Raw genomic sequence first — 15,856 nt, forward strand, 5'->3', positions numbered from 1 at the left:
ACCAGGAATATAGACAAAGATATGATACACGAAATATTTGCAGCTGAGTTTTCCTCGTCAGTAAATGAACCAAAATATCATGCTTTCTTTGCACCATTATCATTGATATATATATATATATATATATATATATATATATATACATACATACATACTCTTACTCTTTTACTTGTTTCAGTCATTTGACTGCGGCCATGCTGGGGCACCGCCCCCAGTCGAGCAACTCGACCCCAGGACTTATTCTTTGTAAGCCTAGTACTTATTCTATCGGTCTCTTTTTGCCGAACTGCCAAGTCACAGGGACGCAAACACACCAGCATCGGTCGTCAAGCGAAGCTGGGGGGACAAACACAGACACACAAACATATACACACACATACATATATATATATATATATATATATATATATATATATATATATATATATACATATATACGACGGGCTTCTTTCAGTTTCCGTCTACGAAATCCACCCAGAAGGCTTTGGTCGGCCCGAGGCTATAGTAGAAGACACTTGCCCAAGGTGCCACGCAGTGGGACTGAACCCAGAACCATGTGGTTGGTAAGCAAGCTACTTACCACACAGCCACATATATAATTCTAATAATTCTATTTATATCTATGTCACTCTGTCTTTCTTTTATCTGTGCTTCATTCTTGATTTCTCTCTCCATCATGTTTGTGTGTGTGTGTGTAAGAGGAGGAGGCGGGGAGAGAGAGAGAGAGAGAGAGAGAGAGATACAAACACACATACTTGTGTATGTATTCTTCTCTCTTTATTTCTCTCACCCCCATCTACTTTTCATTCTCTTTCCCCATAGTTTTACTTCTAAAATCACACTTCATCTTCTGCTCTCAGTTTTGCCCTCTTCTCTCTGTCTCTTAAGCCTCTTAATTACTCTCTCTCTCTCTCTTTCACACACACACACACACACACAAGCGTGCGCTCATGGGTCAGTTCAAATTCACAGCTGTTAAATAAACTATAAAAAAAAAAAAATCTCTTGTTCTTTCTAGCAAGGGTTTTCAACTTCCGGCAGGCTTTTGCCCATAATCTAAATAAGCTTGTATTGCAAAAGGCATGCATCTGCACTAGTGGCCTACATGCTCTAGTATTGTACATAAATATCCCGAAATGTGACAAATCAAAAAACATACTAAAAAGGAAGAACATAAGCATGAAAAATAAACAACAAAAAAAATGGGAAAAAAAACTGAAAAATATAAGTCAGTGTTATATAAAATCAATAGTCCATGGTTTTTCTTAAGAAAATCATCTTAAGAAGAGGAAGCCATATTTTAAAATGGAAGGGTGCGGATGATGTCAACACATACACATACAGGCTAATGCATGCATGTGTGCTTTGACGTATACACATACTGTCACATTCAAATACATAGAACACACATGTACTGACAACACATGCATATGTGTATATATATATGCTTATATATATATATATATATATATATATATATATATATATATATATATATATTTATGCTTATATACATATATATGTATACATATGCATATAGATATGTATACATATGCATATAAATATGTATATATATTTATATATACATATATATATACATATGCATGCATCCATATTTTTGTGTATATACATATATATATGTATATGCATATACATATGCATATGTATATGTATACACATATATCTCATAATATACATATATATATATATGCATTTATATATGTGTGTGTATGTATATATAATATACATATATATATACACATATATATATATATATATATATATACATATATATATACACACGCACATACATACATACATATGTATATATATATATATATATATATATATATATATATATATATATATATATATATATATACACACAGAGAAAGAGAGAGCGGGATGAATAACATACATGGATGAACACATGAACACATGCATATATACATACACACGAACATACATACACACACATGTGTATGTATATATATATATACATATAGATAGATAGATAGATAGAAAGAGAGAGAGATGAATGCATATACATATATTTATATCAATGTACAAACATAAAGGTGCATGCACACACAGCTCAAACACGCATACATAGTGACAAATTTATTGAGTGCAGTGAAAGGCACTTCAGACTGATAGAAGCTGTTCTTTTTATTTTTGTTTTATTTTATTTTTTGTTTTTCTTTTTTTTCTTCTTTTTTTTTTTTCTTTTTACAAGAAAAAAAAATACCATAAGTCATCTTATAACAACCTACATTACTGTTTTGAATTTTTGAATTTCAATAAGTATAAATGGAGTTTACAAGAGTAAAGTGATTGAGATGGTGGAAGGATGTGAAGAGAACAAAAAATGTGTGTGTGTGTGTGTGTGTGTGTGTACATGCACACACACATACATTTATGCATACATGCAGTTATCTGTATACATACACACTTATTTATAAATATATATGCTATGTATGTATAGCTTTTTTATTCATTTATTCAGATAAATGAATAAACTGTACTACACATACTAAGTTCTTTTTTCTGCCATCTATAAATTTCAAATGCTTCTGTGTGTGTGTGTGTGTGTGTGTGTGTGTTCATTTATTCAAATAAATACATAAACTCTACTGCATATATTAAGCATTTTTTCTTGGCCATTTGTAAAATTCAAACTCACGTGTGTGTGTGTGTGTGTGTGTATTTTACCCTGAGCATAGAATTCTGTCTCAAGCAGCTACATGTGCATACAAATATATACCCATACAATGTCTTCATCAGCAGGAGAACAAAGAGAAAATCTGTTTGAAAATGACAGTGTATATAGCAAAAATTATGGTAGACCATTGTAATGTCATGAATTTCAAATAGATTCTCTTTGATTCTAGAACTTCAGAGTGAAGAGTGCTTGACCATTCAAATTTAACATCATAATCAAAATATAGACAGGGGCTATCAGCTTGTGTGTGTGTGTGTGTGTGTTTACGGTGCTCAAAACACTTCAGAAATGAATCAAGGGCCTTGAGTTCTATTTATACCACTTGTCAAATGAGGTATATGTATTTTACATGTATTTTGAGGTCCTTTTTTCCCACTGGTTCAAAAACTTATACTTTTATGTAGTTTGTGACTGTGTGTTTAAGGAGTTTACCTCCCAACCACTTGCTTTCAGGTTTGGTCCCACTGTGCAAGTGTCTTCTATTATAGCACCAGGTCATCCGACAGGGTTCTCTTATCCTTTACTGGTTTCAGTTATTGGACTGGACCCATACAGGGACACTGTCTTGAACAAATTGACCCCAGTACTTACTTGTTGAACAAATTGATCTCTGGTAATCTTTCTTTCTTTTTTTTTTTTTTTTTTTTATACTTGATTCAGTCATTTGATTGTGGCCATGCTGGAGCACCACCTTAAGGGGGTTTTAGTCAATGAAATCAACCCCAGGACTTATTCTTTGTAAGCCTAGTACTTTTTCTATCGGTTACCTTTTGCCAAACCGCTAAGTTACAGGGTGATAAACAAACCAACACTAGTTGTCAAGCGATGGTGGTTGGAGACAAACACAGACACAAAGAAACACAGATAAATATATATATGCATATATATATATATATATATATATATATATATATATATATATATATATATATATATATGATGGGCTTCTTTCAGACTCCATCTACCAATATCCACTCACAAGGCTTCGGTCGACTCGATTGGTGTCTTTTGCGAAATTGGTAAGTTTATAGAAACATAAACAAACGGCAGTGAGCTGGCAGAAATGTTAGCATGCTGGGTGAAATGCTTAGTGGTATTTCATCTGCCATGTTCTGAGTTCAAATTCCGCCGAAATTGACTTTGCCTTTCATCCTTTCGGAATCGATTAAACAAGTACCAGTTACACACTGGGGTCAATTAAATAAGTACCAGTTACACACTGGGGTCGATATAATCAACTTAATCCATTTGTCTGTCCTTGTTTGTCCCCTCTGTGTGTAGCCCCTTGTGGGTAGTAAAGAAATAAGAAACATAAACAAACCAACACCAGTTGTCAAGCTGTAGGCAGAGACAAACAGGGACATGAATACTCATACACACACACACACGCGCGCGCATGCACGCGTCTACTAAATCTGCCTTGTAAGCAGATTTGATAGATAGAATCTGAAAGAAGCTCACCATGTGTGTGTATGCTCTTGTCTTGACATTGCATGTTAGTTGTAAATAAGTGTCACTGTCATACAAGCAGTGCTGTTCACTTCAAATATTTTGCAAAAAACATATCCAGCTGTGGGGAAATTTTTATCTTGTCCAGAAACAGGTGAGGGTTAACAACAATTAGGGCATAAACTCCACTCAGCCTATACAAACATGGTTGTCAAGCAGATGGTAGACACACACATGCACAACGAGCTTCCATACAGCTCCTGTCTACAAAATTCACTCAAAATGCTTTCAGCGGCCTGAGGCTCTAGTTGAAAATCATAACTCAAGGTGGCCATGCTATAGGACTGAACCCAAAACCATGTTGGTTGCAGAGTGATCTTCTTAACCACACAGCCATGCCTGCTCCTGACCATGGCATGTAGTTTCTGTCTATACAGTTTCCACTATAAGGTGCAGATCAACCCAAGTCTCTGACAGTAAACATAGATGCTGCCAAGAGCAACCAAACCTAGAACCATGTGTTCACAAATTACTTTGAACACGCAGCCACTTTCTCACATGCATGTGTGTGTGAGTGTGCGCACGCACTCGTATTTGTATATATATATATATATATATATATATATATATGTGTGTGTGTGTATCTATATGTAAATTAGAGGGAAGTTGTGGAAGAGGGAGACCCAGGAAGACATGGGATGAAGTATTGAAGTCCAGTCTCAAAATGCTAGTCCTTATGAAAGAGATGACTGAGTACTGAAATATGTGGAGCATTGCTGTACTCAAGAAGACACATCCACCACAATAGAATTGAATTCCTCAAACCAAGGTGTCATGTAAAAAATGCATTTGTGTGGCTGCTGATACCATGTCAAAAAAAAAGCAGCCAGTGCACTCTGTAAAGTGGTTGGTGTTAGGAAGGGCATCCAGCTGTAGAAACCAAGCCATAACAGAATATGGAACCTGGTGTGGTCCTTGATCTCGCCAGTTCTTGTCAAGTCGTCCAACCCAAGCCAGCATGGGAAACCACCATTAAATGATGATGATGATGTATATATGTAATATATACATATATAAACCATATACAGTCAGCAGGTATGAGAATTGAATCATCATCATTATCATTTAACATCCGTTGTCCATGCTAGCATGGGTTGGATGGTTCAACTTGGGCTAGTAAGCTGAGGGGCTGCACCAGACTCTAGTCTGATTTGGCATGGTTTCTATGGCTGGATGAATAAATATATTTAACCACTCGACATCCTTAGGATTGTAGATATTTATATGTAGTATGTAAGTATATGTGTGTGTATGTATGTATATATGCTCACATATATGTATGTGTGTGTTTAAACAGTTTAGTGTGGACAGGAAGGCGAAAAGACAGAACACATTTTTATTATATTATCTATTATTGTATTTTATTGAAAACAGAAGCTTCATTTGTCAAGTTTTGGGTTCCAAGAGAGGGTGAAACAGAGCAAATTGATGATTGCTTTTGTTTTGTGTTTTTGTGCTTTTGTGATGAAGAGGAAATTACATAGTTTTATTTTTGTCATGTCATATTTCAGACTGTTTATAGACAAATAGGTACGGCTTCTAAGTTGTTTTTTTTTTATCATTTTTATCTCTGGCCTTATCAACTTTTGTATGTCTGTGTGTGTGTGTGTGTGTGTGTGAGAGAGAGAGAGAGAGAGAGAGAGCAGCACAGCACAAGAACATCTATTAAATTTATTTCATATTCCTGTCTTATGTACATGGTAGACTTGTGAGAGAGACTTTTTGTGTCTGAGTCTATTCATCCACATCTATGTATACTTGCATATATTTCTGTATGTATTTATGTACATACAATTGTGTGTGTGTGTGTGTGTGTGTGTGTGTGTGTGTAAGAATGGAAAAGTGTAAGATTGCCTACAGGAATTGAAATTCATTCTGCTATAAACATGACCCTGCTGACCATATGTGTGTGTGGTTAATTCTAGACAAAAGAGAACTTTGTGTGTAGAGTATAGCCTTTTATTGAGATTATTGAACATACAATTACTTATAGTAGCTGACTACTTTCACTCCAATTGGGATGAATACATGCATACATAAATAAACATAGATATATACATGCCTAAACACACATACATACACATGTACGTATGTACTACATGCATACATACATGCATGCATGTGTGCGTGAGTGGTTAAGAAGTTCATCTCCCAATCCTGAAGCTTCAAGTTCAATCCCACTACATGGTATCATGGGTATATGTATTTTACCATATCGTCAAGTCAACCCAAACTTTGTGAATGAATTTGAGTAGAGGGAAACTGTGTGTAAGCCTTTCTTAGAGGGTCGAGCTTTGTCGCATATCATCATGCCAATTCAGCATCAGTTAAGTGAATAACCAAATGCTTATTGCAGGAACTGATGGCGGTTCCTTCGTCACTCACACACTCACATATATCATTACTTTTATCTCTGTGTATAATCTCTAGTGTGGAGGCGCAATGGCCCAGTGGTTAGGGCAGCGGACTCGTGGTCATAGGATCGTGGTTTCAATTCTCAGACCAGGCGTTGTGAGTGTTTATTGAGCGAAAACACCTAAAGCTCCACGAGGCTCCGACAGGGGATGGTGGCGAACCCTGCTGTACTCTTCCACCACAACTTTCTCTCACTCTTTCTTCCTGTTTCTGTTGTACCTGTAATTCAAAGGATCAGCCTTGTCACACTGTGTCACACTGAATATCCCCGAGAACTACGTTAAGGGTACACGTGTCTGTGGAGTGCTCAGCCACTTGCACGTTAATTTCACGAGCAAGCTGTTCCGTTGATCGGATCAACTGGAACCCTCGACGTCGTAAGCGACGGAGTGCCAGCAACAACAATAATCTCTAGTATTTGTTTTTTATTATCTCTCAACCTGCATATTAGTTTTGTCTATCCCTCAACAGGGGCACAGACATTGATTGCCATATGTTTAACCCTATTGATGGATACCAACTTGCCCAAGACTACCCTTAGTTCTATTATATAAGTTTCGTGTTTTAAAGTGGACCAAATTAAAACCCTCCTTCCAAATATCATGTTAATTTATATTGCAAAAACCAGCTTAATAAATGCAAAGTTATTTTAACTAAAGTTTTCATTATTTTCAATATTAATTGAAACAAAAGCATTACATTTCAAAAGAAATTTGTTAACAAAAGCCTTTTATAATCATGTGTTTCCTTATTCAAATTTATGCATGACAACTTGAGCAAATATCTTGTGCAGTAGCTTTGGTTCATTCCAAGCTTTGTAAACACCACTTATGCAGAAGCTCATTAAATGGGTTGTATTTATTCCTGTATGGCAGAATTAAACTGCTGACTAGTATAACATACTATCTGGCGCTTAGTGGATTCCACTTTTTGCAAACATTCAGAACAAATCTTCAGTCTAAGGTTAAATTATGAAGTATATAGTGTCATAGTTCCTTTAGTTTACCAGGACTGGAAGCTCTGCACAAGGGCTTGTTGTACTTCATCTCTGACTAAGTTCTTTTTTTTTTTTTGTAAACTAATAAACTACATGCTTTCTCTACCACCCTCCTAGTCTCTACCCTCCTCCATTTCTAACATCTAGCTGCTCAGCAACTACCATTATCACTGCTAATCTCATTCCTCTCACCATTACTACTACTGCCATTAATCTCCATTTTGCTGGCATTACCTTCACCACTAAACTCTCCTCTCTTCTAGTGACATAACTGTGTGGTTAAAAAGCCTGCTTTGCAACCACATGGGTTCGTGTTCAGTCCCATTGTGTGGCATCTTAGGCAAGTGTCTTTTGCTATTGCCTCATGCTGACCAATGCCTTGTGTGGGAATATGATAGATGGAATATATAAGGGAAACCATTGTGTGTTCTTTTGTTTATATATCATCATCATCATCATCATTTAGCATCCATTATCCATGCTGGCATGGGTTGGACAGTTTGACCAAGGCTGGTAAGCTGAGGGGCTACACCAAACCTTAGTCTGATTTGGCATGGTGTCTACAACTGGATGCCTGTCTTAACACCAACCACTCCAAGAGTGTAATGGATGCTTTTATATGCCACCGGCATGGGTGTCAGTTTGCATGACACCAATATTTGCCACAACCACAATTTCACTTGGCTTGATGGGTCTTTTTCTTAAGCATTTATGATTTGTCTGCTTTCCTACTTACTAAGACTTTGGTTTTTGCTAGGTTAACTCTAAGGCCCTTCAATTCTAGACCCTTGCTTTCAGACCTAAAACTTCTCTAGGCAGTGATTCAGCTATAAGGACAAGGTCATAAGCATAGAGGAGCTCCCAGGGGCAGCCTGTCTTGAATTCCTCTGTTATTGCCCGGAGGACTATGATGAATAAGAGGGGGCTGAGGACTGATCCTTGGTGAACCCCTACTGCTACCCTGAATTCTCCACTATACTCACCTAACTGACAGCATCCCTGTACATGGTACAGCTGTCACCAACCAATCATCCATCCCTATATATGTGTGTGTATATGTATATATATATATATAGAGAGAGAGAGAGAGAGATTTGCGTCTGTGTTTTGATGTCTGTGTTTTGACGTCTGTGTTTTGACGTCTGTGTTTTGATGTCTGTGTTTTGACGTCTGTGTTTTGACGTCTGTGTTTTGACGTCTGTGTTTGTCACCCACCACTGCTTGACAACCAATATTGGTTTGTTTATATCCCGTCACTTAGCAAAGATCAATAGAATAAGAGACCCTGGATTTACAAGTTTTTACACGTTTTATTTTCTGTTTGTGAGGTTTTACTTTATGATCGTTCTCCGGGAATGAATTAACTCATATATCGAGGCATTACTCTACCTTCAAGTGGTGCCCCAGCTTGGCCACAATCCAATGACTAAGACAAGTAAAAGATAAATGATATTACTGCCACCACTATAGTCTCCCTTATCAATGCCATGATTACAACCACTATTTCTATCCACCAACACTTTTAAGGTCCCCTTAGTCTACTGCTGCTGATGATGATGATGGTGATGATGATGCTACCATGGAGGCCAGTCTCCAAAAGTTTAGAACTCAGAACTTACAGTCATATAGCAAATCCCAGAAAAAAGTGATGGTTTTTTTGCATCAGCAATCAGTGATTATCCCATCTTATGTTCTCTCCCTCTACATCTCTCTCTCTCTCTCTCTCTCTCCCCCTCCCTCTCTCTCTTCATTCTCTTTTCTCATAATTCTGTCCCTTTCTATTTCTATTATCATTGCTCTATTTTACTCTTGTCTAGGTTTTATTGTGCTCCTCCTCTCTCACTGTCACTCTCTCATTCTTTCTTTCTCTTTCTCTCTCTCTCTCTTTCTCTTTCTCTCTTCTTCTTCTTCTCATGGACCACCATTCTTCTTTTTAATTTTTCATTTGTCTTCTCTTCCACCTCTATTTCACAAATCCCTCCAGCCATCACTCTTTCGCTTTCTCTGTTTCAGCAAGCGTCAGTACAACTGTCGCCACCAGACACCAACCTCGTGTACATGGTACCTTAATAAAGATGCCAATTCTTTCCAACCAGACAAGAATTATCGAATGCAGATTACTGTCCGCAACAGGAGAACAAGAGACTTCAAAAAGTCTAAGATCTTCTACATTTATTCTGCATTAATTGGTATGCAAAACTTTGTGTTTACAACTGTTTTTCTATTCTCTCCTACATTTATTTAGAAAAATTTTATATAAATTTTTTGTGAAATATATATTGTTAGGAATTAGAGTTTTTCAGCAGTCTATGCATTGCTTTACTGCATTTACAATAGTGAGGATAATAAAAAGCCAGGCAGTACAAATATTACTAAAGACTTTGTTTAAAAGTACCATTTTTTTTTTTTTTTTTTTGGTCTTATTAATTTGATCATATACCTTTTACAATATCACAGTATCAACCAGACAATTAGATCCTGTTATCCACTGCTCGTCACAATCACTGGCATAACTAATGTGTGTGCCGCCCGGGGTGGCCCTTCCGTTTGCCACCCCCTAATCCCACAAAAAATGCATATAGCCTACAGCAAACCCAAAAGTGCCACCTTAGGCGGACCGCCCTTGCTGCCCCCACCTAGCTACACTAGTGGTCACTCTGTGCTTCCAATTCTGACTTGATTGCACCATTCTTTTCCATCTTGACCCAAATTGCTTAACTAAATCACCGTCCCATCGTCATGGAGGCCTTGCAAGTGGCCTTTTCTGATCTCTACATCCTGTCATAAAGAGCCATTGTTTCAGAATGAAATAATTAGGTGTGACTGTTCGGATACTGATCATTTGGGACTGCTGACTGCACTTTCAATTTATTTTAGCCACAGTACTCTTCGGCACTGGAGGCAAAAACCACAGGCACACATGTGCAAAAAGATACATATATAGATTGCTACCAAATTCACTCACAAGGCTTCGGTCAGCCCAAGGCTATAGTAGAAGACACTTGCCCAAGGTGCTGCGCAGTGGGACTGAATCCAGAACCATGTGGTTGGGTAGTAAGCTTCTTAGCACACAGTCACATCTGCAATTCATATTTGTGATTGGCTTCTGTATAGTTTCCATCTACTACACTCCACCCACAAGGACATGCTAGAAGACACTTGTCCAAGATGCTATTCAGTGGACGTGAACCCCAGAACTGTATCATCTTGAAATAAGAGCTTCCTAATCACACAGCCATGTCTGCTGTTTCATTTCTCATTATATTTGCTTGTCATGGTTGGTCAAAATACCTACAGTTCTCACTACCATCTTATACAGTAGCATTATTACAAATCTCCCCATTGACAGCACACAAAGAGCTTTTGTGTTACATTATTCTTCTAATCTTAATCAACCTACTTCAATAAATAAAGAGGTTACAACTTTTACTTTATGGTCGAATAGATTACAAAAGAAAGGGGACACCTAGCTGCCAAACAGCAAATCCTTTCTGTATGAGAACACATTTTACTTTTGTCTTTATTTTTCCATACTTGAGTGAGTGGAAAGCTTTTTTGTTTTTTGATTTTTTGGGAAGTGAGGTGTTATTTTTCTATGTTGTTATTTTTTTTTTTTTTTTTTTTACTGGACACCCTTCCTACTCACCTATTAATCACTGACCTGTGAAGTTAGGGTTGTCAGAGTAATACCTGCTACCAACAAGCTAGCAAGCCAAGCAGTCAGTCACACAGAATGAACACAGAATTATCTGTTTTGTTCAGGTGTCAAATATATAGATTTGAATCCTGACTCTTGTGATTAGCATATCCTATTCTTTTACTCTTTTACTGGTTTCAGTCATTTGGCTTTGCAGCCATGCTGAGGCACTTACCTTCAAGAGTTTAGTTGATATAATATCAACCACAGTACTTATTTTAGTCTAGTACATATTTTATTAATTTCCTTTTGCTGAACCACTAAGTTACAGGATAAAGGGGTACAATATGATGAGACTATTATATTGTAATGTTGACATAAACACAAATATGGACTTGGGCATTCATGCACACACACATACACACACTCAGAGGACATATAAGTTTGTTTATTTCTGTTCATTTTACATCTGTTTTCCCATGCTAGCACATGTTACATGACTATATTATTAAGATGTTGTTTACAGCTTGATATTCTTCCTGTTTCTCAAATGTGTGCCAGCAGGCAGTTTGTTGCCTGAGAAATGACAGCTACATCACCACTTGTAGCTCAGTAATTTTCAGAGAAGCACAAATGTAAACAATGTGTGTGTGTTGTTTATGCATGTGTCACATGCACACATGCGTGCACGTGCGCACACACACACACACACACACACACACACACACCTGAATGATATTCATTTGCAGCCATCGTGCAATGTCCAGGCAGGGAGACACAAACATATATGATGAGCTTCTTCCAGTTTCTGTCGACCAAATCTACTCACAAGACTATGGTTGGCTTGAGGCTATAATAGAAGACACTTGTCCAAGATTCCATGCTGTGCAATTGAACCTGAAACCATGTGGTTTGGAAGTACACACACACATGCACGCGTGCGTGCACACACCCCCACACACACACACATGACAAGCTTTGTACAGTTTCCATCTATCAAATTTAATCACAAGGTAATTGGTTGACCCCAGGGTTATAGTAGAAGATGAGATGTCAGATCTGTGAGACTGAATCTGAAAACACATGGCTGCAAAGCAAACTTCTTAACTACATGGCACAAGTATTACTCTGATTAAGAAGTTCACTTCCCGACCACATGATTTCAGGTTCAGCTCTACTGCGTGGAACATTGAGCACGTGTCTTCTACTATAGCCTTGGACTGATCAAAGCCTTCTAAGTGGGTTTAGTTGATGGAAACTGAAAAAAATGCCTGTCAGGTGTGTGTGTGTGTGTGTGTGTCATTGTCTTGATATCTCATTTGTTGTAAATAGATGTTATTTGTTTCCAATATTTTGTGCAAACATGCCTGGTTATGGAGAAATGATACCTTACATGAAAATTGGTATGGATTAGCAACAGGAAGGGCATCTGGCTATTGAAAAATTTGCCTCAATAAACTCCATCCAACCCATGCAAGCATGGAAAAGTGGATGTTAAAACAGTGATGAGGATGATGACAGCCATGCCTGCATCTTTATATATTTACATATACAACCCATGCTAACATGGAAAACAGACATTAGATAATGATGATGATGTCATTATCGTCATCATTGTTGTTCATCTGCCAAATTGTGTTCACTATTAGTCAACCCGTGGAGGCGTGTGGCCTAGTGGTTAGAGTGTCAGCACCATGATCGTAAGATTGTGGTTTCGATTCCTGGACCAGGCGACGCGTTGTGTTCTTGAGCAAAACACTTCATTTCACATTGTTCCAGTCCACTCATCTGGCAAAACTGAGTAACACTGCAATGGACTGGCGTCCCATCCAGCTGGGGAACACATACGCCATTGAAATTGGGAAACTGGGCCCATGAGCCTGGCTTGGCTTTAAAAGGGCGCAAAAAAAAAAAATAATCAGTCAACCCAGAAATGTAGTAGAAGACACTCATTCAAGGTGTTGTGCATTGGCATTAAACTCAGAACCACATGGGGGCAAAGTAAACTTCTTAACCATGCACCCCTGTCTGCACCACTATCAATATTTTTACTCACCCCTTGGTTATTGTGTATCATTAAAAAGAAAAAAAAAACCTTTGAAAATATAATTCAAGGTTCATGCAAATACAATATATGGGTTGATAGAAGCATGTAACTTGGCATGATAGAAATATTTAAGGTGGAACAGTAGAAACCTTTAAGTCTGGCATGCTAAAAGAATTTTTAAAATATTCTAGGGAAGAATAAATGAATTCATAAAATCCAAATTATTTTCTCTACATTTCTGAACTGATCAACTTTGTCATTTGCATATAATTGAAATAATTAGAACCAAATATTAAACCTGTATATGTTGCTCTGGCAGTAAGCTTGCTCCATTAGTTTATAGGGGAAACAGATATTTTAACATTCATGCTTTTTACCATTACTAATCTTCTCTTACTAAAGCAGAGAATGAACTGTAAAATCCTCACATCCTTTTTGGTAGTCTTTAAGATTGCATCTATCTTTGATGATGTCATAAGAATTCATAAACTTTGAAAGTTCATGAAAGCATGAAATAATTCTTTTTTTTTTTTTTTTTTTTGAATAATGGATCTTGATGCAGATAAAATGATTATTTATAGTTTTGAGTTAAATAGGAATAAATGAAGACGTACTAAAAGTTTTTTAGTAGGACAAATGATAAATTGCACATGTAGCTTTGTTTGTTACTGATTCAGTCATCATTGATCCACAGTAACATGATGCATTCAATTGCAAGTCACATTACGTTTATCATTGATTGATCAGTGTTGACACAGGTCCAAGCAATCAAAGATTCTGCTTGTACTGCAAAAATGCTCTTCAATGACCACCCACTGTGCCTAGTTGCCCAGAATGCACTGATTATTGCTTGTGTTCACATGACTGTGCTGTGAGCCTGCTTATTTTTTTTATAAGTAATTACAAACTTGTGCCCTTCAACATGGGACCAGTGAACAGAAAAAGTATAAAGGCACTTGCTCCTAACAAACAATGCAGATGAGTGTCTTCTTTATAGGAAAAGGTAGAGATGGTCAATAAAATATATGATGGTGGAAGCCTTACTGCTGGCAAGCCATGTGTTTGGTGTCAATGAATCTACCTTTCATTCCATTTACATGTGTGGAGATGATTCTTTTATCACTGATTTTATTTTTTTTTTTTAGAACTAAAACCCCCCATGATAAATGAGGATATTCCTGAGTGTTTAACATGAGCTTATTTGAATGACCTCCAAACATTCATAACAGCGATAAGACAATAATAAAAGAAAGTTGTAATTGTTGTTGTTTTTCTCTCCTCTTCTTTATTTTTCTCTCCTTTCAAATTTTCTTTATTATATTCTAATTAAAGTAAAACCAGCTAAACTGCACAGCATCAAGTGCCAACCATATAACAGTAGTTGTACCAACTTATCATGGAACCATACTCATCCACTGAAATGCAGAGTTCGTTACCACTCACAGTGGGATCCTTCCAATATTTGGGAGGTAAGTCGGCCCTTTTTTTAAAATCTTTCTTATCTTTTATTTTGTACTTGTTTCAGTCTGCGACCATACTCAGACACAACCTTGTGGGGTTTAGTCAAACAAATCAGACCCAGTACTTATTCTTAAACTTGGTACTTATTCTATCAATATCTTTCTGCTGAACCCCCAAGCTAACAGGGCCATAAACAAAGCGACACTGGTTGCCAACCAGTCTTGAAGACAAACACACACACACACACACACATACATAAACATATACGTGACAGGCTTCTTTCAGTTTCCATCTACCAAATCCTTTCACAAAGCTTTGGTCAGCCCAGGCCTTTAGTAGAAGACACTTGCTCAAGATGCTGCACACTAGGACTGAACTTGTAGCCATGTGGTTGTGAATCCAGCTTCTTATTACATACGAAATAAATGAACCACGTTGATAATGCTGCTGCTGGTGGAAGCAGAGTAGTGGTAATGATGATGAAGTAAAGTAATTATCATTAACTACTGTAACTACTACATTTTAACAAGTCAGTATGTACATGGTCTCTCGACCTGCAGGAAATAGCAACCAAATCTCTCAACTCAAGCCCCACCATCTTGAATATAAAAAAAGTATACATTGGACAATGTAGTCCAAGACATAATTCTACTAAAAACTGGATGGTCACAATTGGAATGCCTCTGATCATAGGTCTGCTAGATCAGGGTTGACTGGATAATAAACAACAATTCTAATTTTTATCAATAGTTAAGTATCCGTGAGAGATAATTGGTATAAAGTTGTATTATTTACTGAAAAAATTATTATACATGAGATAATTAATTAATCTAAGGCTATATTAAAATAATTACCAGATATTTTTTTAGCCCTAAGTCAGATCCTCTTTCATTAAACAGACATGTGTGGTGTATCTAAGACTACATTGTATGGGATAATATGAGACATTTAGCTGCTGTTTCTAACAGCTCAAGCAAGCATGCAGAAGCTGCCTTCATTTGCTTGATTCATGGCTGCAATTCCAAGCAGTGCAAGTGATACCTTGTAGAGATTCCTCTCTGATTTGCT

The 15,856-nt window shown here is 37.1% G+C and overlaps 1 protein-coding gene across 6 annotated transcripts in view; it reads left to right on the top strand.

Moving 5' to 3' along the window:
- Positions 1-15,856, top strand: part of LOC106881088 (uncharacterized) — a 925,009-nt gene that overhangs the window by 675,238 nt on the left and 233,915 nt on the right. For all 6 annotated transcript variants that reach the window (XM_089361538.1, XM_089361539.1, XM_052972352.2 and 3 more), the window contains 2 exons: positions 9,657-9,832; positions 14,660-14,796. In XM_089361538.1, the coding sequence (XP_089217664.1) occupies positions 9,657-9,832; positions 14,660-14,796 (313 nt within the window). The remainder of the gene's footprint in view (positions 1-9,656; positions 9,833-14,659; positions 14,797-15,856) is intronic.

The sequence above is a fragment of the Octopus bimaculoides genome, chromosome 13, assembly GCF_046866305.1.
Source record: "Octopus bimaculoides isolate indiv1 chromosome 13, ASM4686630v1, whole genome shotgun sequence".
In the NCBI taxonomy this organism is placed as follows: Eukaryota; Metazoa; Mollusca; class Cephalopoda; order Octopoda; family Octopodidae; genus Octopus; species Octopus bimaculoides.